The following is a 26,956-nucleotide window of genomic DNA, read 5'->3' as shown; positions in this document are numbered from 1 at the left end:
TCTTGAAGTATGCCTTTTAGAATTATCTTTCTCAATTGAAATTTCATAACAAAGCTTTATTCACCTTAGACGTATACATTCTGACGTTACTCATACGCCACACAACTCAAGAGTTTATAAATGTCATTTATTATGAATTTAGTTAAGCAATTAATGCATTGATAACTTTAAATAGCAAGTCCATTCGAAAGAGGTTCCTTTTTATATGTACTTAACTCTTTATAAAAGTATATTTCACACTTCTTAAAAAAATATCACATACAAAATAAATACTCCATATCTCAGAAGAAATATCAATAAAAACTTAATTCTTATTTCTTGATAAAATATATTCCAAAATACTCCACTTCTGGAGATGATATTTCTTAAAAACTAACCACTCTGAAAAATATTGTAGCAAAAAAATATATATTTATTTTTAAACGGTATCACATAATAAAGAATTTTTTTCTCTTAGGTCGTATACGTTGTGGCGTTACTCATACGCCACAGCTTGCAGTTATTTAAAAATTAACTTAATTTTGAATTTATTTCCTAATTAGAAAAGGAACCCTCCAAATTTTAAAATTTCAAATTCTAAAAAAAAAAAAAATAATAAAGTGGTTATTGTATAAATGGGTGTCAGAAAATAGTTTTAATATTTCCTTCTTTCATTCTGAGCAAGAAATCTACCACCTTGATTTGTTTTCAGCCAAAAAGAAAAGGTCATGCAATAAAGGGTTAAATTTAGTCGCATAATAAAATATTTGTCCCTTCTGTCGTATACGTTGTGACGTTAGTCATACGCCACCCAAACCAAGTGTTTAAAAATTCACTTTGTTTTACATGTATTTGTTGTTTTGCAAATTGATGTATCGATCCCTTTCGATTTTTATTTATTTATTGTTTTTTCATATTTAAAATTCCAATTTTATAAATATACATACATATTTTCAGAATTGGTAATAATATATATCATATACATAAAAAATTCATAACAAAATATTCAATGAATACATTTTAAAATTTTTGTATATTATAATGCAACATGCTACAGAATTCCATTAATTATTAATAAACTTAAGAGTACAATAGAAACAATAAAATAGTTTAAGCATTTTATGGCAACTATTTTTTACATTGTTCGGGTTTTGATTTTTTAACGAACCTTTAAACAAAGTCCATCATCAATAATGAAAAGTTGCTTAAAATAATAGCCATTTTCGAAATCTCTCCGTTCCTTCCCCGTTCTCTTCAAATACCAACTAACTTAAGTGGTAACTAAAAACAACAATAACTTTAAATTACCTTAGCTCTATGCAGAACAACAACACAAACAAAGAATAAGGTCCCGGACATTATAATACAATTTCAGTGATGTGATTTTAATAGAAAAGGAATGACAAAAGGTGGAAGTGTAGGAGCCAGGGTGGTGGCAGGTTATTCAAACAGAACAAATGACTAACATAAAATGTGCTAAAGTAGCCAAACTCAACTGTTCGTTCTATTCTCTATTTTTATGATTTTTTTTTTTTTTTTGTTACAAGGGTTTTATTTTATTACAAATCTAATTGTAAGTGTAATTCAGGTATTAAAGAGACAACAACTGGAGCAACAAAATCTACAATGATGGCTAACTAGCTTTGGGTCGTCCAGTGATAAAAATAACTATGACATGAACAAAACTACAACAAAAACAAAGCAGCAGCAGAAAAAAATCACACTACAAAAAAAGGACTTTTCTCCCCATTAGATGCGCACAATAAAACACCGATGCCAAACACAATGAATGTGTTCCTCTTGCTGCAGCTGCTGCGGATGATGATGATGGTGGTTCCACATCTTTGCATACATTCAACTTTTATTCATTCATTCACTCACTCAGCCATTCATTCATTTAGTTAGTTGTTGTTGTATTTTTTTTTTTATTAAACATATATGTCGAGTACAAACTTTATACATAAGGGAATTTTTGTTGTTTTTGCTGTTCGTTGTCTCTCGTTATCTGATATTTTTTGCAACGATGGAAAATGGGGATAAAGGATGATTTTCCTTTTTTTTCCAAAAGTGAAAATCAGACAGTTCCACATTCATATATCGTGTGTATAAAGAGTACATTTATTGCATTAGTTAGTTAACATTTATGCGATTGTTACTTTGTCGGAAAAAAGTGAAACAAAAGGGAGCTGGACTTGAAATCTACAATCTGGACGATTTGCATGTGTGTGTGGAGAACATGTGTATGTTATCAGTGTAGCACAATTCATGATTTTATATGGTGTTGCATAGAATCCGAGGCAACAAAAAACCAATGGGTAGATTTCCAATACCCCTATATGCATAATTACGGAATTAAATTTCGATAATGCGGAATTCTTGTGTTAGTCATCGGATGTCCTTGATTGCCCTTGATCCTTAATATGATTTTATGCTTTTAAGAAGATTTCTATCAGAGGACTCTTAGGTCTTCTATCAGAAGATCATTTTGACTTTCTGTAGAGATTTGTTGGGTCTTCCATCTTGTGATCTTCCCCAACATGTCCTGCTGGCTTTACCCTCCCAGTGATGGTAGGGTATAGAGGGGCCCTATTTTCGCCAGTTTGTGTCAAGTAGTTTGTAATGTTTATATTGTGTAAATAGCTTGTAAAGCACAAGTACTTGTATTACAAGAGATATACATGAACATGTGTGTGTGTATGTGTGAACTAACACGCTCACAACATAATGCATACATTCAAAACATATGTTAACAAACCAAATACGGCTATAGCGGGTGAAATGGGTCATGTAATACCCTAATCCTTAGACAGAAAAATTCGATTGAAAGGGGATATTTGTGAGAAGGGTATCCAAGTTTACAAAAATTAAAAAAAAAAAATAATCGTCCGATAGTCTTTGGAAAATATTTGTAACAAAAAACACGCTTGTGACACTTCTCCTTGAAAAAAAAAATAGTTTTATTGTTACAAAATCCACTCCTAGATCCTTGAAAAAATATTTTTTATAAAATAAATAAAATTAAAAAAAATTTAATCGGACGAAAATGTATATAGGAACTATATCGAAATCTGAACCGATTTTCACGAAACTTAGCACACACCATTCTTAGCTCAATCCAGTAGGCTGTGCCAAATTTCGTACAAATCTAGAGATATATAGCGACTTTGGTGCACCATTTACATTAAATCGGAAGAAAATTTATATGGGAGGTATATCTAAATCTGAACAGATTTTCACGAAACTTAGCACACATCATTCTAGACCTAATTCATTACGCTGTGCCAAATTTCGTGCAAATCGAAAGATATATAGAGACTTTGGTGCACCATTTACCTTAAATCGGACGAAAATATATATGGGAGCTATATCGAAATCTGAACCCATTTTTCCCAATTTCAACAGATTTCGTCATTGGGCCAAATGAATGAACTGTGCCAAATTTCATCCAATTCGAATAACAAATGCGACCTGTACTTTGTTTACAATTTAACATGGACAGACAGATAAACGGACGGACATGCATAAATCGACTTAGAAATTCTAAGCATGTTCTCAAAAGGAATCGTGTGTCTATCTCGTTTCCTTTTGCCTGTTACAAGCATATGCACCACAGTGTGGTAAAGGGTATAAAAACATATTTAGAAACCAGTGAGCGGAGTAGGATAGTCGAACGGGGCCAACCATATTATATCCTACACAACTTCCACGAAAATTTAACTTTGTGTGGTTCTATATTCCGAGCTTGGGCAATATTTCACGATATTTGAACCCTCTTTACCGACTAGAAGTCCAAAAAATATTACTAATATTCAGTGCAGCCCTTCTAATTCCCTTCACCGTGGGTTGTGTTGTGATGTTCGGCTTTCAATTGTGGCCTATAGATCGACTCGAAAAAATACACAAAATTAAGTTTTCGCTCCACTTCATCCAAACATTATTATCTGATCATCACCGATTATTGGCATTGTCCTTATCCTTATAGGCATTGTCCTTGACCTGGATCCTCGTGGAAAATTTCAAAGCGATCAGCGCTATATTTCCGCCCTCTAGTATGGTAATGGTGTGGTAAGGTCAACCTCTAGTGTGTGTGCGGTAACCATTATTTACCGTTACTATACCCTCTTAAAACTAATCAGAACATATATTGCCCCCCTCTGCATTTGTAGTGAAGCGTATAAATAGCTTATAAAGCTCAAGTACTTCTCCTTGTATTTACAACAGATATAAAACTACATATATACAAATATGCAAACATACACATGCACATACACACACACACATACACACCCTCCACGGTAATCTCTATGTAAATATTTCTTCTTCTGTATTTGCAAAAAAGTAAATAAATAGAACAAAAATAAAATTAGTTAAAGCATTTTTATCTTTTGTGCGATTTGTGCGCTGTGTGCAAGTGGTTTTTGGATGCCGATTCGGATGGATGCTGTTGTGTGACTAGATGGTTGACTGGTTGGCTGCCTGGCTGGCGGACCTTGTTGTTAGGTTCGCTTGTTTAACTTTTAACTCTCAAATAATGACTGCATGCACGGTTGCTTGTAATGTGTTGTACATACAACTTGTTGGACGACAGCATTTTCAAATAGTTAGGATAACAACTCGTAAAAAAAGAAGGATATGAGAGGCAATATCTAGCTGTGTCAGTATTTTTCTCATATATATACAAATGTATGTATATATGTTTATGTGTGTGCATTTCATTCGAAACAATTGCTTTCAAACAATAAACATCTCCACCATTTGTTGTTATTGTTTTATATATGTATGCCATTTTTATTGTTGTTGTTCGTTCCTGTTTATCCTTTTAACTAGTTGATTATAGTTTTATAACATGTGCTTAGTTAAGGGATTTTAAGTGCATAGATTAAAACACCCTTGTATTGTGCAAAAATAAATAAATTGTTAATTGTTTTAAATTACTTTATCTGTAGTTGAAAAAAAAATTAGAAATAACAACAACAATAGCAATGGAATTTAGTGATAATGTGAATTAGAGAACAGTTGTTTTTGTTGCCAATGCAATTAAACTAAAGTTTGTTTCGGTTGGAATGAGAGTTGGAAACACAAAATGTAATTAGTTTTCAGATAAAAAAATATAAATACTAGCTTCTGATAATCCTTGGAAAAATGTTTTAAAAAATCCAAGCCTTTATTAACCCTTGGAAAAATGTTTTAAAAAATCCAAGCCTTTATTAACCCTTGGAAAAATATGTTAAAAAAATCCACGCCTCTAATAACCCTTGAAAAAATATTTTTAAAAAATCCACGCCTCTGATAGTCCTTGGAAAAATGTTTTAAAAAATCCAAGCCTTTATTAACCCTTGGAAAAATATGTTAAAAAAATCCACGCCTCTAATAACCCTTGAAAAAATATTTTTAAAAAATCCACGCCTCCTTATTATCCTTTTTACTACTCACTTAGCTGGCTTGCGACAAAACTTTCCCTCCATAAGCCGAGCTAAAAAAAGATTTCCAGGCCCGTCGGTCTTTTGCGCAGTTTTTCCAATTTGAAAGACCATATTCGGCAATGTTATCTTCCACTTGATCTTTCCATCTTATTCGTGGCCTTCCCCTTCTGCGTGAACCATCAGCTGGTTCGCTTTTATATGCCTTCTGGGCTGGGGCATCTTCATCCATTCTCACAACATGACCTAGCCAACGTAGTCGCTGCAGCTCAATATGTCTAACAATGTCGATGTCCGAGAATAGCTGGTACAACTCATGGTTCATTTGACGGCGATATTCTCACCATCAACGCCAGATCGGTCCATAGATCTTTCGGAGAATTTTTCTCTCAAACATTCCAAGAGTTGTCTCATCTGCTTGCGCAAGTACCCATGCTTCATTTGCATATAACAGCACGGGTAGTATCAGCGTCTTGTAGAGTGTGAGTTTAGTATGGCGGGAGGTGACCTTGCTTTTGAGTTGTTTGCTATCTGTTGGCCATCACAATCCTTCTCCGAATTTCAAAACAGATGTCATTCGTTTTGTTTATAGCGGTACCAAGGTATTTTAAATCTTTGACTACCTCGAAGCTGTAGTTCTCATGTTCCACAGTTGGCCCGATTCTACTGGACGTTTTGGGCGTTGATACCATCAGCTTGGTCTTGGTCTCGCCGTTTATTGCCAGACCCACTTTGGCAGACTCCTTCTCAATTTGTTCAAAGGTGGCTGTTCTCCCCGTTTACTGCCAGACCCACTTTGGCAGACTCCTTCTTAATTTGTTCAAAGGTGGCTGTTACCGCTCGCAATGTTCGACCCATTTTATCGATGTCATCGGCATAGGCGAGTAACATGTGTTGTTTGGTGTACAGAGTATCATTTCTGTTCACTTCTGAGTCTCGTATGATCTTTTCCAGTAGGACGTTAAAAACGGTCACACGACAAACTGTCACCTTGTCTGAATCCTCGTTCGGTATTGAAGGGCTCCGATAAGTCCTTTCCGACTTTAACTGCTGACCTTGTGCCACCTCACGTTATCCTGCATAGCCTGCATATTAATTTTGCAGTAATGCCAAACGCAGAGATAGCTTTATACACCTCGGAACGGATAGGGCTGTCGAATGTGGCTTTATAGTCGACGAATAGGTGGAATGTGTCGCTGTGTTTTTCGTATGTTTATTTCCAGGATTTGGCGCAGAGAGAAAATCTGGTCAATAGTAGATTTGTCAGGTCTGAAGCCGCATTGGTATGGTCCAATAATGTCATTGCCCAATGGCTTCAATCGTGCACACAGCACGCTGGATAGCACTTTATATGCGAAGAAGAAGACTTATTCCTCTATAGTCGACACATATCGCCTTGTCTGCTTTTTTGTGCACGGGATCCTTTGATCTTGATCCTTTTTACTATACCCACTATAAAAAATTGCTTCTACCTATTATCCTTTATTATTTCGCCCTTAGATTTTTTCCAAAATAAAAAAAAACTGTAGAATTGAAAATAAAAGTCAAGTGCACACATTACCACTTATGTTCTCCGATTTCAAATGCCTGCTCCTGCCACAAATGATTTATTTCAATTTAATACAAAATACAAATCCAATATCATTTATTCGTTTTCGATTTTTTTTTCATTTTTCAAAACCAAATTCCAATCCTCAATGTTGCCGGCGTACATAACCTGTATAAAATTTTCCTCTTGTAGTTTTGCTTTTATAAGCATAGATTCTGGTCGCAGATATACAAACGCGAATATGTGTACAAATTGTTTGGCATGCAATAATGTTGGATGGTGTATGTGTGTGCGTGTGTTTCTGATGTATGAGGGTTCAATTTATATATCTAAGCAATGAAAAGAAAATTTGCACTCAATTTAATGTTTTGTTTTCTTGTTTTCCACTTTCCACCCTCCCTTCCTACTCACCCTCCTCGCAACTCTTGTAAAGCATTTGGCATAGAATATAAAAATCTTTATACCGTTGTTTCTGGAGTAGAAGATATAGAGAGATGTATAGTTTGAAATATAGTGATGGTGGTGGTTGTGCACCGATTGAATAATGTGTGTGCGTGTGTTTTAAAGGCTAACAATGATGCTGAAATTCGTAGAAGGGGTTACCAATTTGGGCGAAAAATTTTCGTCTCAAAAAATCAAAGTTTCCTGTTTTGAAACACCGATGCTTATATTTAGGGGAAGACCAATTTAGTATTTTTTATAAAATTGTTCTAGAAGTCCCCAATATGGCAACCCCAAAAATGTTATTCTCCATCAAATATGTACCATTATGTTATTTGCTAGTTAGTTGTTGTTGTTGTGTTAGATTGCAAAATATTCCCCCTCCTATGTTGAAATCATCGACATCATCGCAGTCAATACCTCTTGCTGCTTGCATTCTAATGTGACTCTGGAGAAAAGAATTTTTCACGAACATGAACATGATGTAGAATCCATAGGAGGATATTCTTTCAATGTCGTTGCCGTCGTCAATATTTAGCCAAAGGCATTTTTATTGTGGGGAAGTTTATTTTCAATTCGATTTTTTTATTTTGGAATGCCAATAAATTATCAGAATATGGTTCCGTGTTTTTTATTCGGTAGTAGTTCTGCTTCCCGTCAATAGTTTCGCCATTGAATTTGCTAAGATATTATTTGCTCTGATGATGATAAGCACTTGAGCATAAAAAATAGTAGTCAAGGTCTTGGCAGGAGGGTTCATTCAGAAGCTGCAGTGGCTGCTTATCCTCTTACGGAGGGGAACGAAGTTCCTTTACAAAATCGCTTCAACTGTTCCCTTTATTATCATCCTCCACTAGGCAAATAAATTGTGTTTTGCAGGGTATGTCAGCATTGCATTACTGCAATTTGTTTATAAACTTGATTGGACGCCAACAACCTGTAACTTGTTGTGTTAACTTCGTGTCAAGAGTTATTGTTGCCAATAACTTATGCCAGACTGAATTTTTTCCTCTTTTTTCTCTCTTATTTTGGACACACAAGTAATGGATTTGTGTTTTATTATTTTTTTTGGAATACCTATGTTTTATTGCAAGTGCCTCTGAATTATTCTGGAGGGTTGATTTGCTGTTGGTTTTTATTTTCAGATTTGTTGCATCTCTTTTTTTGGAGATTTAGATTTTTATCGGTGTCATGGAGTTCTTGAAGAAGGGATTCCCTTTATAAATTTTAGTGTCTCAGTGTTAAGAAAAACGGTTCTTTATTCTGGAAGGTTGATTTAAAAATCTACTTCTATTATTGACCCTTGCAAAAATATTTTTAAAAATCCACGCCTCTTGTAATCCCTGAAAAAAATTAACACTTGAAAAAATATTTTTAAAAATCCACGCCTCTTGTAACCCCTGAAAAAAAATAACACTTGAAAAAATATTTTTAAAAATCCACGCCTCTTGTAACCCCTGAAAAAAATTAACACTTGAAAAAATATTTTTAAAAATCCACGCCTCTTGTAACCCCTGAAGAAAATTAACACTTGAAAAAATATTTTTAAAAATCCACGCCTCTTGTAACCCCTGAAAAAAAATAACACTTGAAAAAATATTTTTAAAAATCCACGCCTCTTGTAACCCCTGAAAAAAATTAACACTTGAAAAAATATTTTTAAAAATCCACGCCTCTTGTAACCCCTGAAGAAAATTAACACTTGAAAAAATATTTTTAAAAATCCACGCCTCTTGTAACCCCTGAAAAAAATTAACACTTGAAAAAATATTTTTAAAAATCCACGCCTCTTGTAACCCCTGAAAAAAATTAACACTTGAAAAAATATTTTTAAAAATCCACGCCTCTTGTAACCCCTGAAAAATTAACACTTGAACAAATATTTTTAAAAATCCACGCCTCTTGTAACCCCTGAAAAAAATTAACACTTGAAAAAATATTTTTAAAAATCCACGCCTCTTGTAACCCCTGAAAAAAATTAACACTTGAAAAAATATTTTTAAAAATCCACGCCTATCATTGACCATTGAAAATATATTTTTAAAAATCCACGCCTATCATTGACCGTTGAAAATATATTTTTAAAAATCCACGCCTATTATTGACCGTTAAAAATATATTTTTAAAAATCTACAGCTCCTGATGACCTATGCCTATCTCTACAGCTCTATGCCTATCTATTGAAAAAAATATTTAAAAAAATTCCACGCCTATTACTGACGTTGAAAAATATTATTAGAAAATCCACACCGTTTGTGAACCCTTGAACATTTTTTTATATACTATATATTCTATATCCAATATACAATTTTTTAAAATTCTCAGAAGACTTAAAAACATATTTTTAAACCTTATACCCCTGGAAAAATGTTTTTAGAAAACAACGATGCTGAATCTTTATATTTGGAATGCTAAGTTATAGCACCTTCGGCTATCCTAAAAAGTGGATAGATATTGTTAATTATTGGTAGGACGATTTTTGAGAGAATCCAATGATGTGAATGGTCTTTTCAAAAATTTATTTCACAAAAAATTTGCCGCATTTTTGCCATTAATATTTTTTTTTGCAAAAAGTAATGCATACTTTTAGGTTAGCTAATTGATAACATATGATGTTAGCACCTATTTACGTGAAATTGAAATTTTGTTTTAAATTAGAATCCTCTTGAGAAACTTAAATGCAACAAACAACCTGATGAAATTTAACGAAATTTCTTTGAGACTAATTTCACTTCACTTAGAAAAATTTCAATTTCTCACATTAACCTGTCAAGGCTATATTTAAGTTTTGAAGGAATAAATAAAAACAAAATTGAGGTAAAGTATATAGTCAGCAATCAAAAGGAAAGAAATATAACAGCAACAAAAAACGATTTTAACCTCAGCCTATCTGGAAAAATACGTTTTGGTTTTCTGCCTCTCTCTCCCTCTCCCCCCCTGCCCACGATGCACAAACAAACACATACACTCACACATTCATTGTGCATAAAATTTGCAGAGAATTTATGATTTGCTTGAGCAGTTCAGTTCTTTTTTTTCTGTGGTCGGCATTTGTAATGATGAGGGTGGGGTCGGGTGGTGCTTCTCGAGGATAACTCGCCCAAGAGCTTGGACTTACCTTTGCGTTGCATTTTATTGCACAAAAATTTATTGATGGTAATAAGTTGCTTGGTGAGTCTGGTGAGTCTGTCCGTCGGTCGGTCATTTGGTTGGGTGGTTGGTTTGTTTGTTTGGCCCAGTTTTATGTTAAATATATAGTCCAGAGTCAGTGCAACTGTATTTTATTGTTTTACTTTTTAACAACGCAAACTTTCTTTCGCATAGCTTGCCGAGCTTAACAAAAAACCCTCTTGACCACAACATCCGCACCAAAAATCGTATTGATGCAGCGGATGTTTCATGATGATGATGATGATTCTTGCTTGCTTGCTGGCTGCGGATGGTGATGATATGATATTCACCAATCACCAACCAAGTCCATTTACCTGGCCGTTGTTAAATTATTGATTTTACCACTCTGCTCTACTCCGCAACTGCATTAAGAAAAATCCATTTAAAAAGGTGCACACACCAACAGCAGAAGTTTTGAAGGTGTATAGATTAAACATAAATTGTATAACCCGGCTAAAAGTTCCTTACCAAAGAATGTCAGAGAGAATACCAAAACAACAACATCAAAAAAATATTGAAAGCAAAAAAAAAATATTACTCTGGACAGCATTCACCTTCATGTATGAAAGCAATATATTCTTCTTGTTGTTGATGCCACTGCTGAGTTGAAGAAGTGCATAAATTGGCCCCCAAGCACCCATGGCCGGGCCAGGCAAATGGCTTAACGTGCAAATTGTGGCCATTTGATGTTCAATCGATGGTGCAACCAAACTACTCAAGCTTCATTTTCATCAAGGGAATTTTTTTTCTTGCATTGCAATTGCCATAGAAAAGAGTTAAGAGAGATGGTAGCCAACCAGTCGTCAGGGTATAGGAAAGTAAAATCTCTAGAAACAAATTTGCCAAAATATTTACAATCGTCTAAACTGAATTGTAAATTTAAAACAAACAAACAAAAAATGAAGTCGAGAAGAAGAAAAGCACAACTGATGTGGAGATTTAGTAACCGTAACAAGCTGAAAACTTGTTTGGCATTACAAAAACAGACAAAGAAAATCGAAACGTCAATACCTTGCCTAGGAAATAATACTGTCGGCCAGGTAAATTACAATTGCATGTTGGGAATACCAAAAGCAGATTGATGAGGGCACAGTGTCTTGCAGATTTTTAAAGAAATTAAATGATTAAGAATTTTTTTAATTTGCCTAAAAATATGCACCATTTATTGGGAGTGGTTTTACATTAAATAATTTCGGCATCTTTTTTAAAGTATTTTATTTCTTTAATATTTTGAAATGTAAATTATTCGAAAGTAAAAAGATAATGAACGAATTCTTAACCTTCCGTTTCTAAATTCAATTGGTTTAATTTATTTCGCCTTTTCCCCCCTAAAAGTAGACACCATATATTGAGAGTGGTGTTATGTAAAATACCTTAATTTCAAAAATGTTTATTTTTTTAAATTTTGGGAACAATTAGTTTTTATACCCTCCACCATAGTATGGAGGGTATATTAATTTTGTCATTCCGTTTTTAACTCATCGAAATATTCATTTCCGACCCTATAAAGTATATATATTCTTGATCAGGGTAAAATTCTAAGACGATCTAGCAATGTCCGTCAGTCTGTTGTAATCACGCTATCTTCTGAAGGAATTGAGATAGGTCAAGTTCGAAAATGGAATATATCGGTCCACGTTTCGGCATAGCTCCCATATAAGGGTACCCGCCAAATTTCGGTATTTTGGGTTTCTTGAGCGCGTTTTTCAGCCGAATTCGCTGAAATTTGGTACATTGGGTTCTCATTGGATACTAAATGTCTCCACAAAAAATTATAAGTATAGATCCATATTTTCTGGAAGCCCCCATATAACGGTACCCCCCAATTTTCAGTATTTTGGGGGTTTTGATCGTATTTTTCCGCCGAATTAGCTGTAATTTAGTATTTTGAGTTCTTAAAGTTTGAAACCTCTCCACAAAAAATTATGAATATAGGTCCATTTTTTCGAATAGCCCCCATATAACGGTACCCCCAATTTTCGGCATTTTTGGGTTCTTGAGCGCGTTTTTCAACCGAATTTGCTGCAATTTGGTATTTAGTAATCGTATATGGTAACAAATCTCTCTACCAAAAATTATTAATTTTTTTGGTTCTAAGACTCTGTTGTAATCATTTAACCTGCGGAGGATAGCGAGATAAAAAAAATTAGAACTTAAGGTTCGATAATTAACTATAGCCGCATTTAGACCTAGTCCCTGTGTGGAGGTTTCAGAAGGAGTGGACCGATATTTCCCATCTTCGAATTTGAGTTATCAATTAAAAATTTCTGAAATTTGTATTATGGTTTACATAATCCGTTTCTTAAATTCAATTGGTCCACTTTTTGGTATGTTCCCTATATTTTCAAGTCTAGTACCTGTCATATATTAGGTGGAGGTAATGTAAAATAACGCTTTTTCATTTGTTAAAATTCTTTCTTGAATAATATTTATGGTAATATTTAATTTGGAAAGTATTGAAGGCTGCATTTTGATTATTTGAAAAATAATGGAGTATATTTATAGGCGTTTATACATTTTTAGTATAGCCTACACACAAGGAAACATTCTTTATATTTATGATATTTAGCCTCTTGTGTTTGAAACTTAAAAAAAACTCCGTTTATTCCTTCCACATTTTAAATTAAATTTATTTTAAAAAAATATTCAATGTCATTTGTCATTAGTTTTGTAAATTTTTTATTCAAAAGAATCATATTTATTTCTCAAACTTAAATATTTTTCATATTTAATATCTGAAATCTCATTTTATTTATTGATTTTTTTCATTATTTTTTTTTCTATTTCCCCAACACAGGTGTTTATGGCGATGTGCAACGTGTAAAGATACTATATAATAAAAAGGATTCAGCTCTCATACAAATGGCCGAACCACAACAAGCTTATTTGGGTAAGTTAAAAATAACAAAACAAAATTTTCCTCCCTCCCTTCCCCTTCCCTTCCCTCTCCCACTTGTCTTAAAAACAAAAGTGTCAATTTCAATTATCACACACAAAAAAAGGACAACTCTTTACCAAATACTGATTACAACATTTATGCATTTTGTGGGAGCGTGTGTGTGTGTGCGGTAATAGACCATTATATATTCTCTTTTAAACATATATCAAAACACACACACATACATATGTGTATATATAGTTTTCATAGAGTCGAATGAAATATATATATTTTATGTGAATGTCACATTCATATGTTTGTGGTTAGTAGATTAATTCATCATTTTTATTATTCGAAACAGTTGAGGCCAAATAAAGGAAATTTGTATAAACGAAAAAAAAAATTAAAAAACTCAACAACAACAAAATGAAATTGGAAAAGTAGCATTCCAATAAATCAGCTGATCACTTTTCCAAATATATCAGCTGGATCGACTGCTAAAATTATTTATATCGGAAATATCCTAATATCCCGAAAAAAATTCTGCCCTTATGTGATATTGTTTCATTGACCCTCATTATGAGCGATTTCGATCGAACAGTACAAATTAGTATCCTTTTCCTCCTGATACTCCTCTTCGGGATTTTAGAATTCATCACCATCCTACTGTATTAGTGTTAGTATATAATTGTTCTACTGTAGCCTGCCCTATGTGATGGAAATATTGGAAATATCCCGAAAAAAGTTTTGCCCTTTTATGTGATATTGTTTCATTGACCCTCTTTATAAGCGATTTCGACCAAACTTATAAATGCTTCGACTAAGCAAAAATCAATATAAATTAGTATCCTTTTTCCTCCTGTTTATTCCTCTTCGGAATTTTAAAATTCATCACCATCCTACTGTATTAGTGTTAGTATATAATTGTTTTACTGTAGCCTGCCCTATGTGATGGGGCTGCCATCTAACGTTGCCTAGAAACAACGCCACCTTGATTTTTTTTTTTTTTTTGCAATGGTGTAGGTCCTAGCTTATTTAATGTACATGTCCTATATATTTTTCATTTATTATAAATCGTCACATTTATTTGGATTCGCCTGTTAATCTGTCGTATGAAAACCAAGTACACCCATAGAGAGCAATTTGTCCTGGTTTTTATTATTGCACATTCATTTGCAGTTGCAATCTGTTTGGTATCTCTGTGCGTTACCATGTATGTGTGTCTGTTTGTGTGAACATTTTCATATCCTTATTGTTGATGAGTTTTTGAGGTTTAAAACTGAGATTTATTTTTTTAAAAAAATACTGTTATTATTTTTTTTCTTGTTGTTGGTGGTCTTCTTGGCCAGAGGAGTATCTTAAATCTTTGGGACAGTATAAATATGTATTGTACACATGGTGTATTAAATAATACTGATGATGTATTGTTAAAAAATATCTTAAATGTATATTTTGCAAAGATAATCTCAATCTCAAATTGCTCTGTAGAAAAAAGGAAACCAAATGTTTAAATACAAATTCTTTTAAAGAGTTAACAGAAGTTTTGTAGAAAACAAGTGAAAAAGCGTTAAGTTCGGCCGGGCCGAACTTTGGATGCCCTCCACCATAGATATACTGGTAGGTACTTGAAACGAAAATATAGGGAACATACCTATATCGACATTTCTATAAACCGATTATGTAAACAATCATTTTTAATAGAAAATTATACCCTCGCCTTATGGCCAATTAGTGTGTATACACTTTCACACGTTGAAAATGTGCCTCATCAAAATATTGGACCTCGCCATGTTTCATTGGACCAAATTCGTTTCAGAAAAATTTGAGTTCATCCCATCTTATTATGTCTTCCAAACTTAGTTCATGTTCGAATTTGGGGAATATCGGTCCATGCCTTCTGGTACCTCCCACACAGGGGCTACGGCTAAGCCTAAATGCGGGTTCACATATAATTCATTATCGAACCGTATGTTCTAGTTTTTTATCTTGATATCCTTCGAAGGTGAAATGATTACAACAGAGTGTTAGAACCAAATCCAAAACGCGGAAAAATGGGAGCTACCAGAAAAAATTGACTTATATTTATAATTTTTAGTGGAGATATTTGGTACCCAATAAGAACCCAATGTACCAAATTTCAGAGAATTCGGTTGAAAAACGCGCTCAAAAACCCCAAAATACCGAAAATTGGGGATACCCTTATATGGGGGCTAACAGAAAAAATGGGCCTATATTCATAATTTTTTGTGGAGTGATATGGAACCTGTTAAGAACTCAAAGTACTAAATTGGAGTCAATTCGGTGGAAAAATACGACCAAAACCACCAAAATACTTAAATTAAGAGGTATCGTTATATAAGGGCTACCAGAAAAAATGGACATATATTTATAATTTTTTGTGTAGGCATTTAGTACTCAATAAAGAACTAATGTACCAAATTTCAGCGAATTCGGTTGAAAAACGTGCTCAAGAACCCCAAAATACCGAAAATTGGGGGTACCCTTATATGGGTGCTATGCCTAAACGTGGACCGATATATCCCATCTTCGAACATGACCTGCCTGCAGAGAAAAGACAAGACAGCACCCTATCTCAATTTCTTCGGAAGATAGCGTGATTACAACAGACGGACGGATATGGCTAGATCGTCTTAGAACTTTACCCTGATCAAGAATATATATACTTTGTAGGGTCGGAAATGAATATTTCGGTGAGTTACAAACGGAATGACAAAATTAATATACCCTCCATACTATGGTGGAGGGTATAAAAATCAAATCAATTGGAGATAGCTTGAAAGGAAATTAGTACTCCACGACTTTTTGAAGTTGAATATAAAGAGTTATAGAAGTGTCTGATCCTACAAAAAAAAAACGCGTAAAACCTATGAAAACAGATTACACCATATGTTTTTCATTATAACTCCTAAAAGTAGGCACCACTATTTTTAGGTAATTTTCTAAGGAACTAATAATTGACAACCATTGAAGAAATATTTTTAAAAAATGCAGGCATATTGAAAATCGCACACTTATTAATCCTTAAAAAATATATTTCCAAATCAACCTAACATGCAAGGTTTCTGTTCGAATGTTTCTTAAAACAGTCCAGTTTTTAATGTTTGACTGGTCCTTGAAAAAATAGTCTGAAAATTCCTCTTTATAGTTCTGCAGATGCTTGCAAAAATCCTCCTCGAAACCCAAGATTGTAAAAATGTTCTTTAAAAAATTTGAAAGCCTGTCAAGAAAACCCTTCTGAAGTCCCATAAAAATTACCAACACCTAGTGCCATAACATTTATCCACTACCGGATTTTCAAAAACAAACAAATAAATAATGTTAAGTGTAAATTTATATGTGTGTGTGATGCTCGCTACACCACGAATTTACTAACAAAAGACTCAACACTTTGTCGCTCACTTAAAATAGATGACTGACTGCATGTGGTAGTTTTTATAAACCCCCAAAAAAAAACTATAGTTAAACTACACTTCATCACCATGTGTGCGATTCTCTCTATGTATGTGTGCCCATCTCTGTGTGTGTTGGTAATGGAAAAACATGTGTCGTTGTCACAATTGTTGCTTGTGCTATTTATTTATTTTTGGGCATAAAGGGGCCGAACGAATGAACTCCTCTTTGTGGATGCAATCTCTAGCATCATGCAGAGTTGGTACAATCCTGTTGCTGCTGCATCCTGTGGATGTTGGGTGAATGTGTATGTGTTTGTATTTTTGGCAAAGGATACCACCGCCATTTTTGTTGGTGGAAGGACGGGGTCGAGATATGTCGTCTCTATGACATGTGGCTTTTAATACATTTGTTAAATATATATCACCACGAATTGTTTGTTGTTGTTTATTTGTCATCAACTTCACACTGTCAACAGTTGTTGTTGTTGTGGCATTAGTATTGCGGTGAAACTGTTGTTTTGTGGGGTTAACACACAAATAAAATCTTAATGGTGATGACGAGGACGATGATCATGATGCGGATATCATGTTGTTAGAATATTAGATTGTTATTTTGGGGGAATTTTCATATTGTTTGCTTTGGAAATTAAATTGTAGTTGAAGCTAATATGCGGTATTTTCATTAAGACCACTCCAAGGATATATGTATGTGTGTGACAATTTAATAAATGGGATTTTAATTAAAGAAGAGGAATGTCACAGGATTTCTGAGAAGCTCAAAAAGAAGGAAGTGTATTTTTTGGGCTTTCGACAAACATCCTCTATTTCTATATATACATATATGTTTCTTCTCTATTTTTCAAGGATAGAAAACAAGAAAATCGTAATTTAATTCCATCATAGGACTGCAAATATTTTGCTAAAATTTAAAAACTATTAAATTCTCAAATTTATTTGATATCAACAAAAGGAAATATTATTTTTTTCTATTCACCCAAAATATTATTGAAATTAAAATACTTTTGAGATTTGAACCTCAACATCAATTGAACTTTTGTTTTTTTTTCCCTGAAAATTAAATGTTCTATTGGTCCAGGGAACCAAATATACTCTCCTTTCTCTCTTCTGTGTTCCTGACATGTGATAATTGTCTACCGAACATGAAATGAAAATCTTGTTGACCATAGTTAGTAGTCTCTCTGTGTCTGTGTGTGTGTGTGTGTGAGTTAAAAATATTATTGTGTTGTTATTACTTGTGTCTGTGTGTGCGTTTCGAATATTATCTTCATTAGACTATGTTAAATATTATATTGAAAATATTTTTGCAAAATAATTTTGTTGTTGTTTTTATTGAAACCCAAATCCCAAATGCTTAATAACAAAGAAAGAGAGAAGTTTATGGAGACAGTATGTGGGAAATTTTGTATACATGTTGACCCAAGATGGACAGTGGTTTAACGAGAACCACTGCCTATTGTCTTTATGAAAATCGGAAAGCGAGGAGATTTTTTAAAATATGGTTGGATGAAAAATACTTTTCTAAGGCGTAAATAAGGCTTGGATCTTTTAAAAATATCTTTTCAAGGTGGATTTAAAAAAAACACATTTTTATTGGACCGATGGTTCTATCTTTTCACCTGATTTACGTTTCAAAGAAAGAAAGGAATTTTAAAACGTCACTTTCAGTTTCTAAACCGAAACCATCTTCTGAAAAGTGCGTGTTCTGTACATCTTTACAGTATAATATAAATAATTGTACTTCCTTCACTGCCGTAGCAGTTCTGCAAAGATTTTAATTCATTAAAGATGTCCCTGCTTGCATTAATTGCCTCAAAAAAGGTCATACTGTTACCAAATGCAATTCAGTAGTGAAGTGTAGAGTTTGCGGTGGTTCACACCATTTCTTACTGCATCGATACGCTTCTGACCAAGAGCAGCCTTCTACGTCTAGCGCTTCGGTCAACTATTCATCTTCGAATGAAGGCGTAATGTTGGCCACAGCATTAGTGAAGGTCGCTAGTAGCTCAGGAAAATATATTCTGGCTAGAGCTCTTTTAGATTCCGGTTATCAACCTAATTTGATAACCGAGGACTTGGTACAAAGGCTTAAAATAAAACGGGAAAGTGGCAGGTTAAATTTAACACTGGCATTTCGGAAGGAATTTCCATTTCGAAAAATAAAGTTCAACTGTCTGTGATGTCGAGACTCAATTCAACCCAATTCTCATCTACATTCTGGGTATTGAGTTCTATAACAAGTCTTCAACCTGATAAGAGGATTTCCACTGCTAATTGGAATATTCCTAAAAATATAGAGCTGGCCTCAATGAAACTCGTAAAGTTGATTTATTACTTGGCGCTGAAGTTTTCTTCGAACTTCTTTGTGTAGGCCAAATCAAATCAAATACGAGTTATCCGGTTTTGCAAAAAATCTCTCTGGCTGGATCGTAGCTGGCAAATACGACGAGTCAAAGGGGTCGAATTCAGGTGTATGTCACTTGAATGTTGCCATAGAAAATGATGAAACTATTAATGCAGTTGTATATTACAATGTGCGTTTTTGGTTTCAAATCAATTTCAACAAATTTTGAAAATCGTTATATTTTTATGAAGCCTAGAATAAGTCTGCAGATGGGGCATAACGGTCCACCTCATCCTCCTCCTTTAACATCTAGCACTAAATGTCAAAATTTAAGAAATTGTCGGGGAATGTGCCCGACACCGCACCCCGTCATATGCCATACACCATAGGTTATATATATGTCCGCATTCCAATTTTTGTTGGCAAAACACGTCCAATTTTTGCAAGGACATTCCTCACTATAATACTGGATTTTTCCTGCTGCTATTTCTACTTTTTTCTGGTCCAAAAACAATATCCAGATTTTTTTATTTACTACCGCCGTGGTGTTTTGTATTCCCTTCTTTTTTTCAATATTGTTTTTATTTCCCTTTGTTTCCGTTGATTTTTTTTATTCTGCTGTCAATGTCGTGTTTGTTGTTTTTATTACACCGCGCTTTAACAATTGTAGTTTCCTTTTGTATTGGGATGCCAAATAAAAAATAAATACAACAACAACAGCAATAACACAAAAATTAAAGGTATTACCTTTGTAATGGTGTATAAAACCGTATGTGTCTTGCCTTTTAAAATACAGAGCAGCAGGACAAACGACTCTACACACACATATATATGGACATATGTTGTGTATCCTGGCTAGCGTATTTTTTCTTGTTGTTTCGGCTACAATTTTTGCCAGTTCGTTGATGTAACAAATGAATTTGTTAATATTTTATGAGGATATGCAATAAAAACGCTATACATTTGTATTGAGAGTGTAGCACACACATATACACTCGCAGGCTCACTGACTTGTTCAGGCTGGGGCAGTCATTTGCAGTAGTAGTGGCTGGAAGTGGTAGTGGCAATGGTCCCAACATATAATATGTACAATAATGTATGATGTTGTAGAACATAGTTTATTACACAGACAACCACACACACAGGACAACCACACACACATGCATATATACATCCAATCCATACAAAGAATACAACATTTATTTGTAGTCTCATTTTACCTGTTCGATAGTCACAGCACACAAGAATTTCATTCAGAGATTACAGTTGTTGGAGATGGTGTTTGACACACACACATACATAAATACAATACATTTGTATTGTATGTTACAGTTGCTGTCTGTCAGCTTGTTGTTGTTGTTGGACTATGTTTTACAGCTCTATTAAAAATGCAACTGCCAAAGTAACCCCCTCCCCACTTTCTTTTGCGATTTTTTTTCTTTTCCTGGGAATGGCAGGACACATGCCATTCTTTTTCCCCCTCCCATTCCACTTTGCTTTTCGGGTTTTCGCAAAAAGGTAAGCTTTGGGACCTGCCAGCCAGCCATCCGCTGCAACGGAAAAAAAGGATAAACATTATTTCACTACCCTTGTGGCACATTAGTAGTCCAATGTCTCGCATAGAGTCCATCGGTCACATAATATCGCATTTCTTTTGCCATTTATTTCAATTTTATATATGTGTATTTGTAATTTTGTGGGAGTCTGCTGTTGTCCCCTTGTCTTTCCTTCATTCGCTTCGGACATAAATATTGTCCTTAAGAATACGACCAAACTACCAACCAGTCAACTCAACTCATTTACACTTTATTTAAGGTGATAACCCTGAAAATTACTTGGAAAAGAAATTTAAATTGGGTTTCAGTTTTTCTTACCTTTTTTCCGAAGAAGAAGCAGGACATTTTTTTCAAGGAATGGTAATTTGTTTGTTTTAGTACTTTTTACTAAAGGCTCTAAGGGGAAAATAATCTATAAGACAATTGAAAATGGAATTGAGTTAGACAAATTGAATATTGAATATTTATAGAATAAATAAATAGGAAATTTAGGAAAAATAAATAAAAAAATAAGCAGGATAGGGTATTTAAAGAAAAAATAAAATATTTATGATTTAGATTAAATAAATTGTTAGGCAACCAGTGATAATTTAGAAAATTTCAAACATTGACATACATAATATATTTAAAATGACATTTGCCCAACGGCCTTACCTTCTAAAAATATGAAACCCCTCTTGCACTTCCTTTAGGCTCTCATAACTTCACTATTAAAAAAAACATTTCCAAATATCCACCCTTTTTCTCATCAATTCTCAAAATTTTGTTGTAAAATTAATTCTTTTTGATTTTTTTTTTTATTTTAAAAACATATTTCCAAAATTCTCTCATTTTTTCTAATTAATTTTGAAATTTTATTGTAATATTTATTAATTTAAATTTATTAATGTTTCTTGTTCTATTTTTTCCAGCTATGAATCACCTTGACAAATTACGCTTGTGGGGTAAGGCAATACGTGTTATGGCCAGCAAACATCAAGCCGTACAACTGCCGAAGGAGGGACAACCCGATGCTGGCCTAACACGTGACTATTCTCAGAATCCATTGCATCGATTCAAGAAACCAGGCAGCAAAAATTATCAAAACATCTATCCGCCATCGGCAACATTGCATTTAAGTAACATTCCGTAAGTACCAACAAAAAATCCAAAAAAAAAAGAAACCAACAAAAACAGAAAATTAAAATTAACGGAAAACCAAAAGAAAACAAAAATAATGAGAGAAAAGAAAAAGAGGGGGGAGAACTGGTAATAGGTCCTATTAAGGGTCAGAAGGTACCCCTAAAACAGGGGAAGAAGGGAGTTTCTATAAGTGAGTTCAATAGAGTCTTTATAAGCTTACTGATAGAGGTCTTTGTAGACAAACAGATGTTTGTTGTTTTTTTGTTACCGTAACAACGTCGGCAAGCACTTTTGAACGCGGTTACAAAGAAGATATTCTGAGCCAAAAATATCCGCTTCATCTGTGTCGTAACGCGTTCAAAAGTTATGAATTGTCCCAGAAAACTGTTAAGCATGGCAAACATTAATTGAATCTAAAATACCGATGATTTTCTCCAAATTTGGCAGCACTGACAAACACTTGTCATTAGCGCCATCTATTAAATATGCAAAATGTAAATTTGTTTTTCGTATAACTTTTGACCTATTGTAAAACTTTATTAAATCGGTTTGATATGTCTCTGTATCGTTACGCACAAAACTGTAATTTTCCGGAAACATGGCAAACATTAATAACTACTGTAGGATAGCGTATGTTGTAAGCTATTAGTAACCATTTAAATTTTTTCTATTTCATTACGCATTCAAAAGTTATGACGAATCTAAAATACTTTTAATTTTCTCCAAATTTGGCAGCACTGACAAACATTTGTCATTAGCCCATCTATTGAATAGGCAAAATGTAAACCTCATTTGTTGTTCGTATAACTTTTGACCTATTGTAGATATGAAAAACTTTATTAAATCGGTCAAAGAAGATATGAGCTAAAAATATCCGTTTGATTTGTCCCTGTATCCTTACTCGTTCAAAAGTTATGAAGAATCACAGAAAACTGTAATTTTCCGGAAACATGGCAACCCTGGCAAACACTCATAAATACTGTAGGATAGTGTATGTTCTAAGCTATCAATATTCATTTGAATTATTTTTGTATCATTAGGCATTCCAAAGTTATATCGAATCGAAGAATCCAGTGATTTTCTGTAAACTTGGCAGCACTGGCCAACACTTGTCGCCAGCGCCATCTACTGAATGGGTAGATTCAATACTCGATTTATTTAAGTCATAACTTTTGACCTACTGCAGATATTGCAATGATATTGGTGTCATATGAAAGGTAACATTTTATAATTTCTGATGGCATAACAAAAATCAATATTTTTTCTGGTTGGTCAGTACTGGCAAACACTTGTCGTCAGCGACATCTATAGAATAGGTAGATAAAAAAATCGATTATGCAAACAATATTTGTTTTTCCTATAACTTTTGCTTTTGCAAAATAGTCAGGCTGAATCCCAGTTTGTTGTTTTTATAACTTTTGATTTGAAATGTAATTATCTCTTCAAACGTTATGCGCTTTGAAAATTGGGCTTCAAAGCCGATTTGCTTGATGTTCATTAATAGATGGCGCTGATGATTGCATACCTCATTTGTTTTCGCCATAACTTCCTTCATATTGCTGATATTCAAATGAAAGTGGTGTCATATAAAAGGTATAATCGTATACTTTCTTGTGAAATAAAGGTATTCAAAAGAAAATGGTGTCATATGAGAGATATAATCGTATACTTTATTGTGAAGAAAAACAAATATTAATATGGAATTGAATATTAGGTTTATAATATTTTAAGACTCCTAAAGAAGGCTTGTAGACATTTTAAAAATTATTTTAAGCATTTCTTAAAAGGCGTAGATTATATAGATTTTCAATCAATTTTGTGTTGTATAATGATTTAAATTTATATCCTTTTGATTGTGAATAAAAGATTATTATTTGTATTTGATTTTTCTCTTTTCTAGATCATCCTGCACTGAGGAAGATATAAAAGAAGCCTTCACCTCCAACAAATTTGAAGTTAAGGCATTTAAATTTTTCCCGTAAGTAGTCAATGAAAAATAACTCCTAATACATTTTTATTAATTTTCCCCTTCTCTCTTTACAGTAAGGATCGCAAAATGGCCTTGTTACAGCTCTCCACTGTCGAAGAAGCCGTCTTGGCTTTAATCAAAATGCACAATCATCAGTTATCTGAATCGAATCATTTACGTGTCAGTTTCTCTAAATCAAATATCTGAAGCAGCAACAACTATAATACAAACAGCAAAACATAAAAACAGCAACAACAACCTGTTCAATAAACCTGCATGAATCTGAGAGATTTATTATTAACAAAAAAAGAAAGGAAATCATAACATTTAAACAAACTACATAATATATTAAAAAAAGAAATTAAACTATAATGATAAATGAGAACAAGAACATAGGCAGCAAGCAAAGCATAGTATCTAATACTGCTACAAACAAATACAAATAAAATTAAAACAGAAACTCAATCAATATAAACATTAATTAAACTGGAAACAAATTAATAAAATAAATCATTTACATTTTAAAAAAGAACAAGAAACAAAAAACTAACTGATTAGTATAGAGAAGAAACCAAGAAAGAACAAAATTGAAGAAACAACAAAAAGCTAAGCTAAAGGAGCAGCTGAAAGAAAGAAAAAAAAAGAAAGAACTAGGAGTAAACAACACAAATGTTAAGGAGATTACAATCAAATAACCAAGTTGGACATAATGCGAACAAAAGGCCACCACATCATCCACACAGATTAAGAAAAGGATCCCAGCCAAACCCTCTCCAAATCCATTTGAAAATGCAAAGCAGAATTTCATATTTTTTGTGCTCCTCCTCATCTCAGTCTCTTCAATAAAAACAGCGGCTTACAACTCCTCGCAAAATACAAGAAAGAAGCCAAGCAACTAAATAAGCAAACAACATCATCACCACCCAAACCCCCACCATCCGAACCACCACCCACCCATCAGCCACCAACAACAATATTGTGAAATCCAACAATCAAATCAAATTTAACTGTAGCACAGTATAATTTGTTTATAAGTAATTTTTTTTTGTTTCTCAAAAAATAAAAAAATAAAACCTCCCAACAACAATAGTTATTTGTATAACAAATTAGTTATAAACAAATTCTACTGTATATTTTTTTCAATTATTATCATTATTATTATTAATTATAATTATTAAATTGTGTAAAAGTATTAAGTAAAAGTTGTCGTTGGAAGAAGTTAAAATATCTACTACATAAATATAAAAAACAATTGTTTCCTCTCTCTTTTTTTTTAAATTCTAATTCTCATACTACTACCCTACCACCTACCTACTTACATATTTTTTATATATTTACATATAGATATGATATATATAAAAAGAAAAAAAAAAAACAAAACAACCAAGCCTATCATATTTTATATATAATAATAATTTTTTTAATGAAAACAAACACAACAACAACAATGTGAAATTATTTTTTATTATTATTAATTTGTAATTCTCGTTTTACTCTTTTTTATTTTTATTAAATATCATTATTTTTTTAAAAAACAAATAAAACAAAATCAACATATTATAATTCAATTTACTGGATGTGAACTTAAGTTTAGGATATGAATAATAATAAAAAAACAAATAAAAAATAATAAAACAAACAAAAACAAACAATTTATTACAAATAAACAAAAATAAAACAAAACAAAACAAAAAATCAAATAAACATCGCCCCCCAATTTAATAAAAACAAAAGCAAGCTCTTTATGGCTATAGAAAATTATTCGAATACCTAACCAACAAACAAGAGAACAACAACTAAACTATTACAATAGCAACAAAAAACAGCAGATATTAGATAGGCAAATGCGGAGAGATAAACTGATAAACTAAAAATAGAGCATTGGACTACAGCCATATACAAAAAAATAAATAAAATAAAAAAATGGTCCACAATTTAGACAGGCCATTCAGATAACATATGAGGTTATGGTCGAATATATTTCATGACTTTTTTAGTAATTTTAATTAAACACAATTAATCAAACGCTCTTGAAAGTTATTACAAAGAAGTTATCCTGAGCTACAAATATTCGTTTTATTTGTATATCTGTATCGTTAGACGTTCAAAAGTAATAAAGAATCCCAGAAAATTGTAATTTTCTATTAACGTGGCAACTCTTTGGTACTGTCGGATAGAATATATTCCAAGCTACAAATATGCGTTTAACTTATACGTCTATCGTTTCCCATTCAAAATTTATGAATATTCCCAGAAAACTGTAATTTTCCGGTAACATGGCAACTCTGTCAAATAGTCTGAGATATTGTAGAAAAGGGGATCTTTTAAGCTATACACACCCCTTTGAATTATTTCTGTATCGTTACGCATTCAGAAGTTATGAAGTTGTGATACCTATGATTTTCAATTAAGATGACAAAAAATTGCCGTCAGCGCCATCTATTGAATGGATAGATTCAAAAACCAAGCATGCAAAATTTAAACCTGATTAATGTTCGCCATAACTTCTGACCTATGGCAGATCTTGCAATGAAATTTGTAAGATATGAAAGGTAAATTTTTTTTTATGAAAGGTAAAATTTTTATATGTAATTATCCGTTCAAAAGTTATAGGCTTTGTAAGTTGGACCCATCAATAGATGGCGCTGACATCGTCTTTAAAGAAATTCCATTCCTGATTTATTGTTGTTATAACTTTTTTCGTATTGCAGATCTTAAATGAAAGTGGTGTCATATGAAAGGTACAATTGTATAATTTCTTGTGAAGTAAATAAATTTAAAGAATTCCAAGTTATTAAATATGAAATTAGGTTTTGTTTTCAATTTTCTGCTACAATGGCAACTCCGGTAAAACCTCATTTAACCTGTTTACAAAGAATATATTATGGGCTAAAAATATCCATTTGAATTGTCGTTATGCGCCCAAAAGTTATGAAGCATCCCAGAAAACTGTAATATTCCGGAAACATGGCAACTCTGTCAAACAATCTTGAATATTGTTGGCTAGTGGTTGTTCTAAGCTATTAATATCAATTTGAATTATTTCTGTAAACTTACCCATACAAAATTGATAAAGAATCAAAATTATCGGTGATT

At 33.0% G+C, this 26,956-nt stretch overlaps 1 protein-coding gene across 3 annotated transcripts in view; it reads left to right on the top strand.

Annotated features, from left to right (window-relative positions):
* LOC133327599 (polypyrimidine tract-binding protein 1) overlaps positions 1-24,068 on the top strand; it is a 63,177-nt gene extending 39,109 nt beyond the window's left edge. For 2 of the 3 annotated variants that reach the window (XM_061536116.1, XM_061536113.1), the window contains exons 6-9: positions 13,358-13,450; positions 21,681-21,897; positions 23,792-23,869; positions 23,935-24,068. In XM_061536116.1, coding sequence (XP_061392100.1) covers positions 13,358-13,450; positions 21,681-21,897; positions 23,792-23,869; positions 23,935-24,067 — 521 coding nt within the window. In that variant the 3' untranslated portion in view covers position 24,068. Of the gene's footprint in view, positions 1-13,357; positions 13,451-21,680; positions 21,898-23,791; positions 23,871-23,934 lie in introns of all 3 variants that reach the window. The other variant, XM_061536115.1, reaches the window with a different exon arrangement.
* The last annotated feature ends 2,888 nt before the right edge of the window (positions 24,069-26,956 follow it).

This window comes from Musca vetustissima, unplaced genomic scaffold, assembly GCF_032173495.1.
Source record: "Musca vetustissima isolate MV318-11 ecotype Yass unplaced genomic scaffold, APGP_CSIRO_Mvet_v1 utg8537, whole genome shotgun sequence".
In the NCBI taxonomy this organism is placed as follows: Eukaryota; Metazoa; Arthropoda; class Insecta; order Diptera; family Muscidae; genus Musca; species Musca vetustissima.
The sequence above is the reverse complement of the archived record's forward strand: the minus strand, read 5'-3'. Positions and strand labels throughout refer to the sequence as shown.